The sequence below is a fragment of the Natrix helvetica genome (assembly GCF_964273705.1).
Source record: "Natrix helvetica genome assembly, chromosome: 7".
NCBI lineage: Eukaryota > Metazoa > Chordata > Lepidosauria > Squamata > Natricidae > Natrix > Natrix helvetica.
The window spans coordinates 12956181-12971727 of record NC_138558.1 but is presented as its reverse complement, the minus strand read 5'-3'; the positions used below and the strand labels follow the sequence as shown (position 1 = coordinate 12971727).

Sequence of the window (15547 nt, the reverse complement as noted above, 5' to 3'; positions counted from 1 at the left end):
GGACGGCCTGTCTCATTATGAAGCTGTTCAATTATTAAGAACGCCTGGACAAAAAAACAACAGCAGCTTTTTCTGAAGATGTTGCCATTTCAGAAGCCCTTATCAATAAAGGAGAATATTTGTAGCTTCAGGGTTGATATGAAGAGTCCTTGACGCTCCCTGAGCTTGGATGTTTTCCTGCCGACGTTTCATTACCAAACTAGGTAACGTCATCAGTGCTAGTCTGAGTAATGAAATGTCTGCAAGGAAACAAGCAAGCTCAGAGAGCACCAAGGACCCCCCAGAAATACTTATGTCAGGCATAAAGAGGCATTATATACACTGGTGGGATTCAACCTGTGGAACAACCAGTCCGTTGACGTGCGCATAGTGTGTTTGAAAGTCCTGCCTGCTGGAAAGAAGTACCTCCTGCTCTACCCGGATGTGAGGGGAGCAGATAGTTAATTTAGGAATAAATTTTTGGGGGGGGGGAGCCAATTACAAAAGATTCTAATCACGAAACTATTGGAGGAGAGAAAAAAATCCACGTCCAGTCCAAGGATAGACTGAGTCTAAAAGCTGGGAGGAGCAACCAGAGCAGGTATGACATCACAGATTGTAGACTCAGTCCGATTGGATACTGGATGGAGTTAACCCATTCCTGGATGCTATCTCCACCAACTATGGAGAAACTTACCTTCTACTGCAGCCCCAGTGAGTAAAACAGCTGAGGCGCAGCAATCCGCTGTGCCGCACCTATCAGCTAGGCTTCAAACAAAGGAAATATAGGTCAGTATAGCGCAGGGGTGGGCAGGCACCCCTGATTATCAGCTGATTGTCGGAGCTCCTGGTTCACCTGAACCAGTCCGAACCGGTTGAATCCCACCGGATTATATATTTCCTTCAGATCTACAATTGCCCCCTACTCTCTCGATAGTCCTTGTTCGGTTTATCACCTAAAGTTATGAGAGCTTCAAACTGAGTGAAACAAGGGGTTGTGCAGGCTGAACTCATCCCATATATCTTCACTTCTTGCCAATCCCATATTCTCCTAGATCGGTGATGGCGAACTTATGGCACTCATGCCAGAGGTGGCACGCAGAGCTCTCTCTGCTGGCACATGCGCCGTCGCTCCAGGTCAGATCTCCGTGGCGTTTCTTTTGTGAGCTTCTGTTTCCCTGCAAATGATGAAACAGAAGCTCATGAAAGAAAAAGATCTTACCTCTTGCCATGCTGCTGGTGCTGGGATGCCCTGCATATGCACGCATTCATGCATGTCTGCGCATGCACGCATGTCAGTACATACGTGCACGTTTGCACACCTTTCAGTTTGGTCATGTGCATGCATGCAATTTGGGCAATCAGTGTCTAAAAGGTTTGCAATCACTGTCCTAGAAAGCTTGAAGGGAAATTGTGCTTTCATTTATCTGGGTTCAAGCACTGGTACTCCTCGACTTACGAACACAACTGAGCCTGGGATTTCTGTTGCTCAGTGAAACATTTGTGAACTGAGTTTTGCTCCATTTTATGACCTTCCTCGCCATAGTTGCGAAGTGAATATCTGCAGTGGTTAATCAGTTAGGAACTACCGTCGTTAAGTGAATCTGGCTTCCCCATTGTCTTTGCAGGTCAGAAGGTCGCAAAAGGGGAGCACATGACCCCCGGGACACTGCAGCCGTCATAAATACGAGTCAGTTGTCAAGAGCCCGAATTTTGATCGCATGACTGAGGGAATGCCACAATGGCCGATAAGTGTGAAAAATGGCCATGTCGCTTTCCTTAGTGCTGTTGTAACTTTGGTCACTAAATGAGGTTTGTAAGTCGAGGGCTACGTGTATGTGTGAGCAAAAATCCTAACAAGACAAGATTTCTTAAAGCACAATTGTATTTAAATAAATACAAGGCCTTCATTAGGTCTGCCTATAGCAGTGATGGCGAACCTATGGCACACGTGCCACAGGTGGCACGTGGAGCCATTTCTCAGGGCACGCAAGGCGCTGCCCTGTCAGCTGGCCAGCGCGCATGCGCGTGCTGGCCAGCTGAGTTCACTTTTTTTAAAAGCCATTTTTCGCTCTCCCCAGGCTCCAGAGGCTTTATAGTTTATATACTTTATAAGTCACTTCCGGTTTGCTCGGAGGGTCATTTTGAGCACTCTGAAGGCATCAGGGAAGCCTCCGGACGGTGCCTGAAGCCTTCGGAGGGCCTCCCGGTGGGCGGAGGAGGCTCTTTTCACCCTCCCCAGGCTCCTATAAAGCCTCTGGAGCCTGGGGAGGGTGAAAAAAGCATATAAAAATGGGGGGGGGGGGTTTCGTGCCTGTAGTGTGCACATGCGCACTGGGGGGGTCACACATTGCATTATGGGTGCGGCACGCCCGCACACGACCCCCCTGCGCTCCCCCCACTTATGGCACGCGAGCCAAAAAAGGTTCGCCATCGCTGGCCTATAGCCTCCATTGTGGCTGAAGGCAACATGAAGTGAGATGGGTAGACAGGGATAGAATGTGCAATCCCATTAAACAGACATAAGGAACATATAAAAAACAGGTCTGTCTGTCTATCTATCTAAAATGGCTGTGTGTGTGTGTGCGTATGTCCCAGCATAACGCCTTGAGCAATTTCAACCAAACTTGGTACACAGATACTTACCCTCTGGAAACAAATACTGTGGGGGGGTGAGACACCCTGAACATCCCTCAGGGTGTGTGTTCTGTTAAGAGCCTGTTGCGCCTTAAAACGGCTTCTACCGTACTGCCTTAAAATGGCTTCTACTGTACAGCGCTGCGGAGTTGCCATGGTAACGGCTTCACAGTACTCCAGAAGGGAGCTCCCTCTGGAATAGGGGGAAATCCAACATTAGAAATTGCGGCAACGTTCATGGAAGGAGGGTTGGCATAAATAAACACCCTGGCAGCGCCAGGTTATCAGCTAGTTAAAAATAAATAAAGTCTCTGCCTTCTAAACACCAGGCAAAAGGGGTGTGTCTTGGCTATTTTTCTAAAGCAGAAAGGAGCCAAATATTACTTCTCAGGTAATGGCGTTTAACAGGGGACAGTTGAATGTGTATATTCCTGTTTCCCTTGGATTCTAATTTTACTGATGTTTAGTTTGTTTCAGCTATTCGTCTGTAAATTCGTAAGGAAAAAAAAAACCTTCCTTGCTGCATTTTACCATTTGCAATTTTGTACTCTTTCTAATGTTTTTTTTTGGGGGGGGGGGGGAATATCGCTAATGTTATACTTTCGTAAATATTTCCACACTGTATTTAATGAATATTTTTTCCCCTAAAACATGGTTGCAGATGCTATTAAATTTTGAATAGTGAGTATTTCAACACACATATGTACTACTCAACCTTCAAGAACAAAACCTCATTCAGGCTGAGCTATTTTTTAAATAATTCTTCCATTTAGCTTTCAGTTTAAGACTTAAATGGTAGATTTTTATGCTTTTAATACTTTATTTTTGGATTTGTGTGGATATGCAGTAACTATGAAGGCTTTTTCTTTGGGTAGAAGGGTGGTATAAAAACAAAGAAACAAAATCACATTCCAAAATATTGGATTCTCTCGCCCAGCAGACAATCATATTCACTAGAAAATAAATTAAACAAACTTTCCCAAAGCTTAAGGCCCATGGTGTCAGAAAACTTAATCTGGTCTCTATTTATTCTATGCTACTGGGCTAATATTTATAGTTTCCAATCATTTACTTATTTATTTTGTGGATGCCATTAAAAACGTTTGCTGATCCTCATGTAGACAAATAGTAGAACATGAGTACCTCCTGAACTGGTATTTGTGAATAAAAAGATATTTTTAAAAAAATAACTTAAATGTTAAGGATCTTGGGAGATTAAGTACAATGAAACTTCAGGGAAACCAAGAAAAGTCTCAAGATTTGGCCATTTTATGAGACTTAATAGTTTTTTTAAAAAGATATTTAGTTTGATGGCCATGTTACAGTCCAACAGCAAGATTCTTTGTAAACTACAACTAATGGTCTGATGTTTTTGATCACTGCTCTAGATAGTGATAGATCTAGATCTATCTATCTATCATCTATCTATCATCTATCTATCTATCATCTATCATCTATCTATCTATCTATCTATCTATCTATCTATCTATCTATCTATCTATCTATCTATCTATCATCTATCATCTATCTATCATCTATCTATCTATCTATCTATCTATCATCTATCTATCTATCTATCTATCTATCTATCTATCTATCTATCTATCTATCTATCATCTATCTATCTTCTTGTTCTATCTGGTCTTAAAAGCTCCTGATCTGTTCTTTCATAAAAAGTCTAGAATACTGAATACCATCACATCTCCTCTTCTTATGTCTTAACAAGAGTGCACAAGAGAGGATTCTTGATATAGTATCTGTTCTGGATATGAATTCAGGAAGGCTGAATGGTCATTTCTTGGTCTTGCTCATTGCTTTGATCCTCAAAATTTTCTGCTTGCTCTTTGCTTCAAAGCTTGCTGAGAAATGAGATATTTAATTCTGATTGAATCAAATGTGGCAGATGAAGTGCCATTTTTTTTTGTTCTGTAGGAGCTCTGATGTTCAGTTTTGACCTAAAATTGATCACAGCTGAGCTGAGATGGCCCTGTTGCTCCAATTTTCACTATCTGGGTTAGAATCAGTCGAGGGAGTGGTCTGTATATCTCCAGCAATATTATCCACATGCTTGGAATGAATTCAATTGAAAGATATCCTCAGAAGAAATCTACCCTCAATGGAATCTTCTAGTTGTACAGCGTGCTTCAAGATGTCATTGGAGAAGAATTTGGGGGCTTCTCTTTGTAGGAAAAAACTAAAGTTTAAATTCCCCCAGAAGCAAATCGTTTGTCAAAGACTACCCACCTATTTCATATCTCCCTTGAAGTCTCACTGAATTTTGCCTGGAGAATTTTTTTTTTTTTTAAATGAGAAATACATAAAAGGATGTCAGGAATGTTGAGATCATTTATTAAATTTCTGGAAAGTGAGAGAAAGATAGGTCTATACTTTAAAAAAAAGCATTTTAACAACAAAAAGGCTTCTTAAAGAGTTTGTTGCAATTGTATATAATCCCAAGACTTGCATTATAGCCAACCCATTACATGTTCATGTTTTACCCATGCTGTTAAATACATCTAAGAAATGACACATGACACAATCCCTTGGCAACTTGGTCATCACACATAGGGTGAAACTTTGAAAATGTCTTTCTGTCCATGATTTCTCCCATTTCTCCCAAGTTTCCCAATGGAAATAAACCGAATGACACTACCAGAAGACTAGCAATAAAAGGACGGCTGAATTTCTCGTGACCCAAGATATTATTTCCTAAGTCTTATCTCAGATCTGTACAGTAAAGATATTTAGTGTCTTAAGTCCCCTCCTACCCACCCACCCCCCAAAAAAGCACACTGCCCCTTTTTATATTAATACCTGTATTTCAAGACTTCGTGCCAAAGAACATATTGCCTCCAGAAATAAGGAGTCATTAACTGTCACAGGTAAGTAAGGGGAATGTAATTAAAACTAAACGGTCTGAAAATACTGGATCTTAAGGGAATTGGTAGATAGTATGTGCTTGGTCTTATGCCTTAGTTTTGAGTGCCGTTGGGATAGCCAACTGGATCAATCCTGGGGAAATTCTTTCCTATCTTTTTCAAAACACGATCCCTGCCCTTCCCCTCAGTAACACGTTTTTGCACTTCCACCACCAGCGACTGTGTTAGACACACATGCATGCACACACATGCCCAGGGAAAATCCAATGCATTGATTAGAAGTGTAATAATTAAGCAAAGGGGTGGGTGGGTGGGACGATCAGAATGAAAAGGGTTGTGGTTTTGTTTTTTGGGGTTTTTTTTTTTGCAGCAGGGAAATGTAAAAAAAGAAAGAAAGAAACGAGCTTTAGAAAGCATGCAAGCAAACTCACAAGAGCAAAATGTGAACAGAAGGGACCGGACTGGAGTGCAAACCTCCCACAGCTCACCAATCCTTTTCAGACACAAATGGCTCTCTGTCCCCCTGCTTTTTAAGCTCTACCGCTGACCATTTCTTCCCTGCTTGGATGGAAGCAGGTGTCCTTGATGCCCGAGCGATTTTTATAGCTCCCGTGCGCTGGGATTTTTAAACCCTGCTAAACCCTTTTGGCTTCCCCTCGTGAGTCTGGAGGAAAAAGGACGGCGACCCTTGCGACATAAAACTTCACCTGCCAGGTGAAATAAACTTAAATCTGGCAAATCTTTTATCGCTTCGCCTCCTTTTGTTTCTGGATTGGTATGAAAAGGGCATTTCTGCTCTCTCTTACATCCCGGAGCCCTTTCTGGAAAGGAAAAGAAGGAAAAGTCTACCTACCTTTTCGGAAGCTAAAACATCGCTTAATCCTCCTGTAAGTAGTTTTGGGAACAAAAGGAGAAGATGCCAGGGTACCCGAGGCACGGACCCCCGTATTCCTGTCTTCAGGCATCATGCGGCCCTCAGAAAGAGTTGCTAGCCCAAAGCAGATGTGAACTGACTACTTTGTGATGTCATGGTGCAATCAGTCATTCTTATCTACTACTGTTTTCGTCTTCTCATCTCCACTCCCGAGTATCTCAGACGGGTGGATGTTCTCCGCCTTGGCTGAATGTGGCGATGGCACACTTTCAAGAAAAAAAAAAGGGGGGGGTTGTCCCCTTCCCTTCTTTGCTAGTGGTTTTCGGAGGGCTTCGTTCCACTCTTCTTCGCTCCTGGTTTTATTTCCCGTGGAAGGGTCGCAATGCCCTACCGCCTTGATGAAAAATCTCAGCCCACGTTGTATGTGGAAGGTACCACACAGGGGTGCTTCGTGGCACGGTTTCCCCAAACCGTGCCTCTTCCCGGCTGGAACTGTACAGGGTGGAGCAACTGGGAAAGGGGGTGGGGGTGGGGGTGGTGGCAGCAGAGACTTCAGTGCGAAAGGTCAGCAAATAGCAGTGCATAAATGGAAGATGAGAACAATGGCCAAAAAGGACACCCCCCCCCCCACAAAGAATTGCGTTGAAGGCTCCTGGGATGGTTCCTTTTTTAAAAAATCTCGGTAAAGAGGGGACGAAAATCACGACAGCATCTCCCCAAAGGCTCCCCTTGTCCATTAGAGATGCTGTTCAAAGAGCTGCTTCTCTCTCTCACACCCCCCTTAATTATTATGCCAGAAAATGCTCTCCCTTCAGTTAGTCTGGATGATTTCTTGCCTTCCTCTCTCTCTCCCGGCTCTTGTGTCAAAGGCACCAGGCTTGGAAAAATCCGCACAGCACCTTCAAGTTCCTTGGTGGATTGGCTGAAGCCCGCACGCCTCTTCCAGGGGATGTCACTGCCAAGCTCTCTCCCCCGTCCAACTAGTCTCAACGGAAGGCTTTGAAAGGCTGCTGCTGCGGCTGTCGGCGCTGCTGTTTTCGACCGCTGTTTTTGCTTTCTGCTCCTGCCTGCTGTAAGCGCTGTGGCAGGTGCGAGCAAAACAATATCAAGCAGGCATAAGCGGAGCCGAGCAGCCTCGGCAATGTTGATTTTCTAAAAAAATGTTGACTTTGACTTGACTTCAAAGAAATGTCGTGTGTGTGTGTGTGTGTGTGTGTGTGTGTGTGGCAGTTTTAAGAGCCCCTTTGCTTCTGGCAGAGGCGGCCCACTCTACCGCCCCCCCCCTCGCCTGTCCCATTAATCTTTCCTGCTCCAGGGGTCCCCTTGAGTTCCACCCTACGTCGACTTTCATGCTGTGTAATCAAAGCTTGTTTTCACTCCTATGAAGAGCAGCAGCAAAAATGTCACCTTCTAAATCTAATTAGGAAAGAATTTAATTCACCGAGAAAGATTCAGGAGGGAGCGAACTGGAATTCTTGCCAATGCTGTTAAAGGCTGTTTTTGGTATCTCCTTTGTCCTCACCCTCCACAAACAATTATTTTGCAGAGGGTTTCTTCCCCTCCGACCCCCCCCCCCTCGCTGGTACAAGTTAACATCACAGTTTAATAAACCGGTTAATCATTTGCAGAGCTCCTGCCCGGTGAGCAATTGCCTTTGCACTAGGGCTGCCAGAAGGCCAACCCCAAACATTTGCGTTTTACCAAAGGGCACCGATGCATTTTTTTCCCCCAACCGTTCAGAAAACATGCTTTTCATTCCAGCGAGATGGGATGATGGATGCAAGGCTTGAAATGCACGTGAAAAGCAGAATTTTTCTTCTTCTTCTCTTGCTCCTTTTCATGTCAAGCCAGATTTTTTTAAAATCATAATTTGAAACCCATCACTGCTCTCCAGCTAGTCATGTCTAGTGATCCAGGACAAGGTTGATGCTTTTTTTTTTTATCCCTAGGTAGAATTTTAAAAAACGATAGGAAGGAGAGCTGGCAAGCAACCAAAAGGCAACCGTACATGATGACTTAGTTCTGCTTAGTAGATGAAATGTTGCGGGCTAGGCTTAAATCAGGGGTGTCCAAACTTGGGAACTTTAAGACTTGTGGACTTCAACTCCCAGAATTCCCCAGCCAGCCAGCTCTGCTGGCTGGGGAATTCTGGGACTTGAAGTCCACAAGTCTTAAAGTTCCCAAGTTTGGACACCCCTGGCTTAAATATATGAAAGTTTAAAAGCGGGACGATGAGGAAAACAAAAGAGCGTTTAAAACAATATCGGAAACTGCCTTTTGTCTAGGCAGATTATTTTGCCATCTAGCCAAGCATTGCCTACTCTGATTAGTGGCAGCCTTCCAGGGCCTTTGGCTAAGAAGTATCTTGGCCTCCACCTTCTATTTAGAATATCTTTCCTCGGAATATCAGACACTGATTCTGCAACCTCACACATGCAAAACAATGCGCATCCATAGAGCAAAAGAGAAGACTAGTTTATCTGCAGCTACATGGTTCTGGATATAGTGTAAGACGCTGGTTTTTCCCATCGGTTACTTGTAATACCGAAGATTCATGGTCTTCCACAAACTCACATTTTATGTTGCTAATAAAAGGACTCCGCTTATTTATTTAGCCAACATATTAAGGAAAACAGGAATGGAAGAAAATGACCGTGGTTTTCACAAAAAACGGGCATGCAGATGGTGTGCGACGCCTATAGAGTGTTCCTGGGGCTGGGGATGCAAAAACGAGCAAAAAATTGTCATTTTTTTTGGCAAAAACGAGGCTGCAAAAGAAAAGAAAAAAGAAGGGGGGGCGCAAAGAGTTTGGAAGGCCTGCAGAGTGCTCCTAGGGGCTTGGGAGGGCAAAAACACATTTTTGCAAAAAATGGGCCCATATTTCATTCATTTTTGCCCTCCCCAGCCCCCAGGAGCACTTTGCAGGCCTCCCAAACCCTCTGCACATCCATTTTTGTGAAAAACAGGATCTGGGGGGTGGGGTTTCGGGAGGCCAAAAATGCTGTATTCAGTGTATAAGACGCACCCAGATTTTCACCCTCTTTTTTGGGGGGGGGGGAAAGGTGCGTCTTATACTCCAAAAATACGGTAGGTAAAGCTTCCCCTCTCACATATGTGCTAGCCGTTCCCGACTCTAGGGGGTGGTACTCATCTCAGTTTCAAAGCTGAAGAGCCAGTGCTGTCCGAAGACGTCTCCGTGGTCATGTGGCTGGCATGACTCAACGCCAAAGGCGCACGGAACACTGTTACCTTCCCACCAAAGGTGGTCCCTATTTTTCTACTTGCAATTTTGCATGCTTTCGGAACCGCTAGATTGGCAGAAGCTGGGACAAGTAACGGGAGCTCACTCCGTTACGCGGCACTAGGGACTCGAACCGCCGAACCGCCGACCTTTCTGATCGACAAGCTCAGCGTCTTAGCCTTTGAGCCAAAACCAAACTAATGTCAGCATGTAGCAAAAGTAACCTTAGAATTGGCAAGGAAGATATCAAAGTGGTGGTTAGCCTCTGTGTTTTCAAATCGACCATCAACAGTAAGAGAATAAGCAGTCGGGAAATATGTGGCAGACTAGCATTTCATAAGGCAGCCACTTGGGAAAGATGTTCAAATGCTGTGATGTGTCCATACTCCCAGAATTATGGACTCCACGGTATTCCCTCTGACACTCTTTGGAAGCAAAAATTGGAGTTTGAAGAAGCAATATAACCATGGTGGCAAACCTATGGCATCCGTGCCACAGGTGGTACATGGAACCCTCTCTGCAGGCACACAAGCTGTCACCCAGCTCAGCTCCACCATGCATGCCCACCTACCTCCCGCAGACCAGCTGATTTTCAGATCTCTGCCACACGTGAGAGGTGCGCATGCGTGCCCGAGGGGCGGGGGCACGCATGCATATACGGGGGCGGGGGGAGCATGGGGTGGAAGAAACTTCCCCGTGGCCTGTTTGAGGTCCCAGGAGGTTTCAGGGATGCCTGAAGTGAGGTGGGAATGGAGATTTTACAGTATTCTTCCCCTGGAGTGGGGTGGGAATGGAGATTTTACAGTATCCTTCCCATGGAGTGGGGAGGGAATGGAGATGTTACAGTATCCTTCCCCTGGAGTGGGGAGGGAATGGAGATTTTACAGTATCCTTCCCCTGGAGTGGGGAGGGAATGGAGATTTTATAGTATCCTTCCCCTGGAATGGGGAGGGAATGGAGATTTTATAGTATCCTTCCCATGGAGTGGGGTGGGAATGGAGATTTTACAGTATCCTTCCCCTGGAGTGGGGTGGGAATGGAGATTTTACAGTGTCCTTCCCATGGAGTGCGGTGGGAATGGAGATTTTACAGTATCCTTCCCATGGAGTGGGGTGGGAATGGAGATTTTACAGTATCCTTCCCCTGGAGTGGGGTGGGAATGGAGATTTTACAGTGTCCTTCCCATGGAGTGCGGTGGGAATGGAGATTTTACAGTATCCTTCCCATGGAGTGGGGTGGGAATGGAGATTTTACAGTATCCTTCCCCTGGAGTGGGGTGGGAATGGAGATTTTACAGTATCCTTCCCATGGAATGCGGTGGGAATGGAGATTTTACAGTATCCTTCCCATGGAATGCGGTGGGAATGGAGATTTTACAGTATCCTTCCCCTGGAGTGGGGTGGGAATGGAGATTTTACAGTATCCTTCCCCTGGAGTGGGGTGGGAATGGAGATTTTACAGTATCCTTCCCCTGGAGTGGGGTGGGAATGGAGATTTTACAGTATCCTTCCCCTGGAGTGGGGTGGGAATGGAGATTTTACAGTATCCTTCCCATGGAGTGGGGTGGGAATGGAGATTTTACAGTATCCTTCCCCTGGAGTGGGGTGGGAATGGAGATTTTACAGTATCCTTCCCCTGGAGTGGGGTGGGAATGGAGATTTTACAGTATCCTTCCCCTGGAGTGGGGTGGGAATGGAGATTTTACAGTATCCTTCCCATGGAGTGGGGTGGGAATGGAGATTTTACAGTATCCTTCCCCTGGAGTGGGGTGGGAATGGAGATTTTACAGTATCCTTCCCATGGAGTGGGGTGGGAATGGAGATTTTACAGTATCCTTCCCCTGGAGTGGGGTGGGAATGGAGATTTTACAGTATCCTTCCCCTGGAGTGGGGTGGGAATGGAGATTTTGCAGTATCCTTTCTCTGGAGTGGGGTGGGAATGGAGATTTTACAGTATCCTTCCCCTGGAGTGGGGTGGGAATGGAGATTTTACAGTATCCTTCCCCTGGAGTGGGGAGGGAATGGAGATTTTATAATAGCCTTCCCCTGGAGTGGGGTGGGAATGGAGATTTTACAGTATCCTTCCCCTGGAGTGGGGTGGGAATGGAGATTTTACAGTATCCTTCCCATGGAGTGGGGTGGGAATGGAGATTTTACAGTATCCTTCCCCTGGAGTGGGGTGGGAATGGAGATTTTACAGTATCCTTCCCCTGGAGTGGGGTGGGAATGGAGATTTTGCAGTATCCTTTCTCTGGAGTGGGGTGGGAATGGAGATTTTACAGTATCCTTCCCCTGGAGTGGGGTGGGAATGGAGATTTTACAGTATCCTTCCCCTGGAGTGGGGAGGGAATGGAGATTTTATAATAGCCTTCCCCTGGAGTGGGGTGGGAATGGAGATTTTGCAGTATCCTTTCTCTGGAGTGGGGTGGGAATGGAGATTTTACAGTATCCTTCCCATGGAGTGGGGTGGGAATGGAGATTTTACAGTATCCTTCCCCTGGAGTGGGGTGGGAATGGAGATTTTACAGTATCCTTCCCCTGGAGTGGGGTGGGAATGGAGATTTTACAGTATCCTTCCCCTGGAGTGGGGTGGGAATGGAGATTTTGCAGTATCCTTTCTCTGGAGTGGGGTGGGAATGGAGATTTTACAGTATCCTTCCCATGGAGTGGGGTGGGAATGGAGATTTTACAGTATCCTTCCCCTGGAGTGGGGTGGGAATGGAGATTTTACAGTATCCTTCCCCTGGAGTGAGGAGGGAATGGAGATTTTACAGTATCCTTCCCCTGGAGTGGGGTGGGAATGGAGATTTTACAGTATCCTTCCCCTGGAGTGGGGTGGGAATGGAGATTTTACAGTATCCTTCCCCTGGAGTGGGGTGGGAATGGAGATTTTACAGTATCCTTCCCATGGAGTGGGGTGGGAATGGAGATTTTACAGTATCCTTCCCCTGGAGTGGGGTGGGAATGGAGATTTTACAGTATCCTTCCCCTGGAGTGGGGTGGGAATGGAGATTTTGCAGCAGGTAGTAAAAAAAATTGAATTTCACCACTGCATCTCTTGCCCTGTGCAATTAGCCTTGTGCATCCTATAGAAATGAATTCCCGGGATGTAGTAAGAGACCTCCACGAATCACACTTGATCAGGCTAGCAGAAGTCCTTCTCTTCACAGAAGTAAAAGCCCTCCCTTCGCGAAATGCCAAGATGCAGCTGATTTGCTTCATTTATCACTTCAGTTCAAAAGAATGGCTTCCCCTGCAGGCATAAAAGCCCTTCTCATTGGCATGAAGTGATGTAAAGCATGTTATTTGCGCCAGCATTTACAAGACAAGCTACATCCTTTCGTTCAGATCAAAGCAAAACACCTGTTTGAACATTTGCAGATCCCCGCTTAATACCAGTTAATACAATTAACAGCTAGGGGGCAGCAACTAGCTGACTGTAGCGGATTTTGGGGGAAAAAATCTAAGCACAATCAGATCTGGTCAATTGCTTCAATCAGGTACTTTCAGGAAGTTATGGGTTATATATTGTAGACTGTAGGATATTGAATGCAAGCATCCTGAAATAAGTTAATGGCAAATCATTTCTATCATATTACAGTAAACCTACATGGAAATGTTTGTGCTGTCACCTAGAATTGAGCGCAACTCAAAGGGGTTTTTACCTTTCAATTTACATGTTGCAAGAATCTCCGAATTTAATACCAAACATCTTCGTGGGGTAATCTTGAATTGAAGCATGCATTTTGAAAGTAGAAATAACATTTCTATTTCTATTGCCATGTACAGTTTCTATTTCCATGTACAGCTAGCACATAAAGAGCATAAGAAATTCACCTGAACCAGTAGTAAAAAAAAATGCTTAACAGAGGAAAAAGAAAGTTCCAACAATCAGCTGTTCTGTGCAATGGTAGGAACTTTTTTAAAAACTTTTTTTTTAGCATTTGGGGTCCGTTTTTGCTCCCAGGAGGCTTCCCTGAGGCTTGCTAGGCCAAAAACAGGGGTGCAGTGAAAGAAAAAAAGAAAGAAAGAGAGAAAGAAAGAAAGAAATAGAGAGAGGGGGAGAGGGAAAAAGGAGAGGGAGGAAGGACCACAAACCTGGCACTAGACGCAGCTTCAAAGGATACCTTGAAAGAGCACAGCAATCCAGTACTGGAAGGGACCTGAAGGTCATCTAGTCCAACCCCCTGCTCCAGCAGGACATTGTTAAAGTGAGTTTTGACCCCCCAGTCACATGACTACATAGCCACGCCCACCCAGTCACATGACCCCCCACCACCAAGCCACGCCCACAGAAACGGAAGGAATTTTTTTTAGATTTCACCACTCCCTTCAACCCTCAACAGGGACAATGATTAGAAGAAGCAAAACAACCCTTGATCAGTCTTGCTATCCTTGCCGAGCTACCATGTTTCCCCGAAAATAAGACCTCCCCGGATAATAAACCCAATCGGGCTTTTGAGCGCATGCGCTAAAATAAGCCCTCCCCTGAAAATATTGCAACACAGCAGCAGCCATGAGGTGGCCATGCTCACCACCTCCTGCACCTCAAAAATAATAAGGCCTCCCTGAAATTAAGGCCAAGTGCTTATTCCGGGGGTCAAAAGAAAATAAGACCCTGCCTTATTTTAGGGGAACACGGTAATGAACTTATTTGAAAAAAAGAAAAGAAATAATTTTAACTGCTGGCCTTGATCAAAAAGCCTGTTCAATGCCTTTTCTCACTTAGATCTAATTCTATTAGGCCACCAGTCCCCCCTTTTGCAGCTTGGTGGCCCCTGCACGTGGGCCACTCAACTTGTGCATTGTGTGGGTGCGCTGGCCCACTGTTCATGCGGCTCGGTTGCAAACAGGCCGTGGCCCATTAGTGGGCCACCGCCCAAGGGTTGGGGACCACTGTATTAAACTACCAGAGGAATTGGGTTCAAATTAGTACTGGGGTAACTTGGAATCAGCCACCATAACAACAGTAACAACAACAACAACAAAGTTGTAGTATGCAGGCACAGAAAAAGTAACAGTGTAGGATTAAAACACAGATAAAGTGAAATTTGAACGCTGATATCTGGTTCACCATCACATTGCCTCACTAATGCTCGGTACTGAGCTTCTATGACAACTGTTCTTCTATAATAGGAATAGAAATAGGAAAAGGAAAAGGAAAGTATAGAATAGCACAGCATAGCATAGAATAGAACTAGAGTAGAGTAGAGTAGAGTAATAGAATAGAATAGAAGTAGAGTGGAGTAGGGTAAGGTAGGGTAGGGTAGAGTAGGGTAGAGCAAAGTAATAGAATAGAATAGAATTGGAGTGGAGTAGGGGCGGGGCGGGTAGAATAGAGGAATAGAATAGAAGTAGAGTGGAGTACGGTAGGATAGGGTAGAGTAGAGGAATAGAATAGAAGTAGAGTGGAGTAGGGTAGGATAGGGTAGGGTAGGGTAGAGTAGAGTAATAGAATAGAAGTAGAGTGGAGTAGGGTAGGATAGGGTAGAGTAGAGTAGAGTAATAGAATAGAATAGCAAAGAATAGAAGTAGAGTGGGGTCGGGTCGGGTCGGGTAGAATAGAGTAGAGGAATGGAATAGAAGTAGAGTGGAGTAGGGTAGGATAGGGTAGAGTAGAGGAATAGAATAGAAGTAGAGTGGAGTAGGGTAGGATAGGGTAGGGTAGAGTAGAGTAATAGAATAGAATAGCACAGAATAGAAGTAGAGTGGGGTAGGGTAGGGTAGAATAGAGTAGAGTAATAGAATAGAATAGGAATTAGAATAAACAGAGATGGAAGGGACCTTGGATATTTTCTTATCCAACCCCCTGCTCAAGCAGGAGAACCTATACTATTTCAGGTAAGTGGCTGTCTAGTTTCTTCTTGAAAACCTCCAGGGATAGTGTGCCCACGGTTTCTGAAAGCAAACTATTCCACTGGTTAATTGTCCTCACTGT

At 45.0% G+C, this 15547-nt stretch overlaps 1 protein-coding gene across 4 annotated transcripts in view; it reads right to left on the bottom strand.

The window, feature by feature from the left end:
* Positions 1–15547, bottom strand: part of ARHGAP24 (Rho GTPase activating protein 24) — a 446035-nt gene that overhangs the window by 52095 nt on the left and 378393 nt on the right. The window contains exon 1 of one of the 4 annotated variants that reach the window (XM_081959212.1): positions 6349–7586. The exons of the other annotated variants lie outside the window; for them this stretch is intronic. Coding sequence (XP_081815338.1) covers positions 6349–6463 — 115 coding nt within the window. The 5' untranslated portion in view covers positions 6464–7586. Of the gene's footprint in view, positions 1–6348; positions 7587–15547 lie in introns of those variants that run through there. 4 annotated transcript variants of the gene reach the window in all.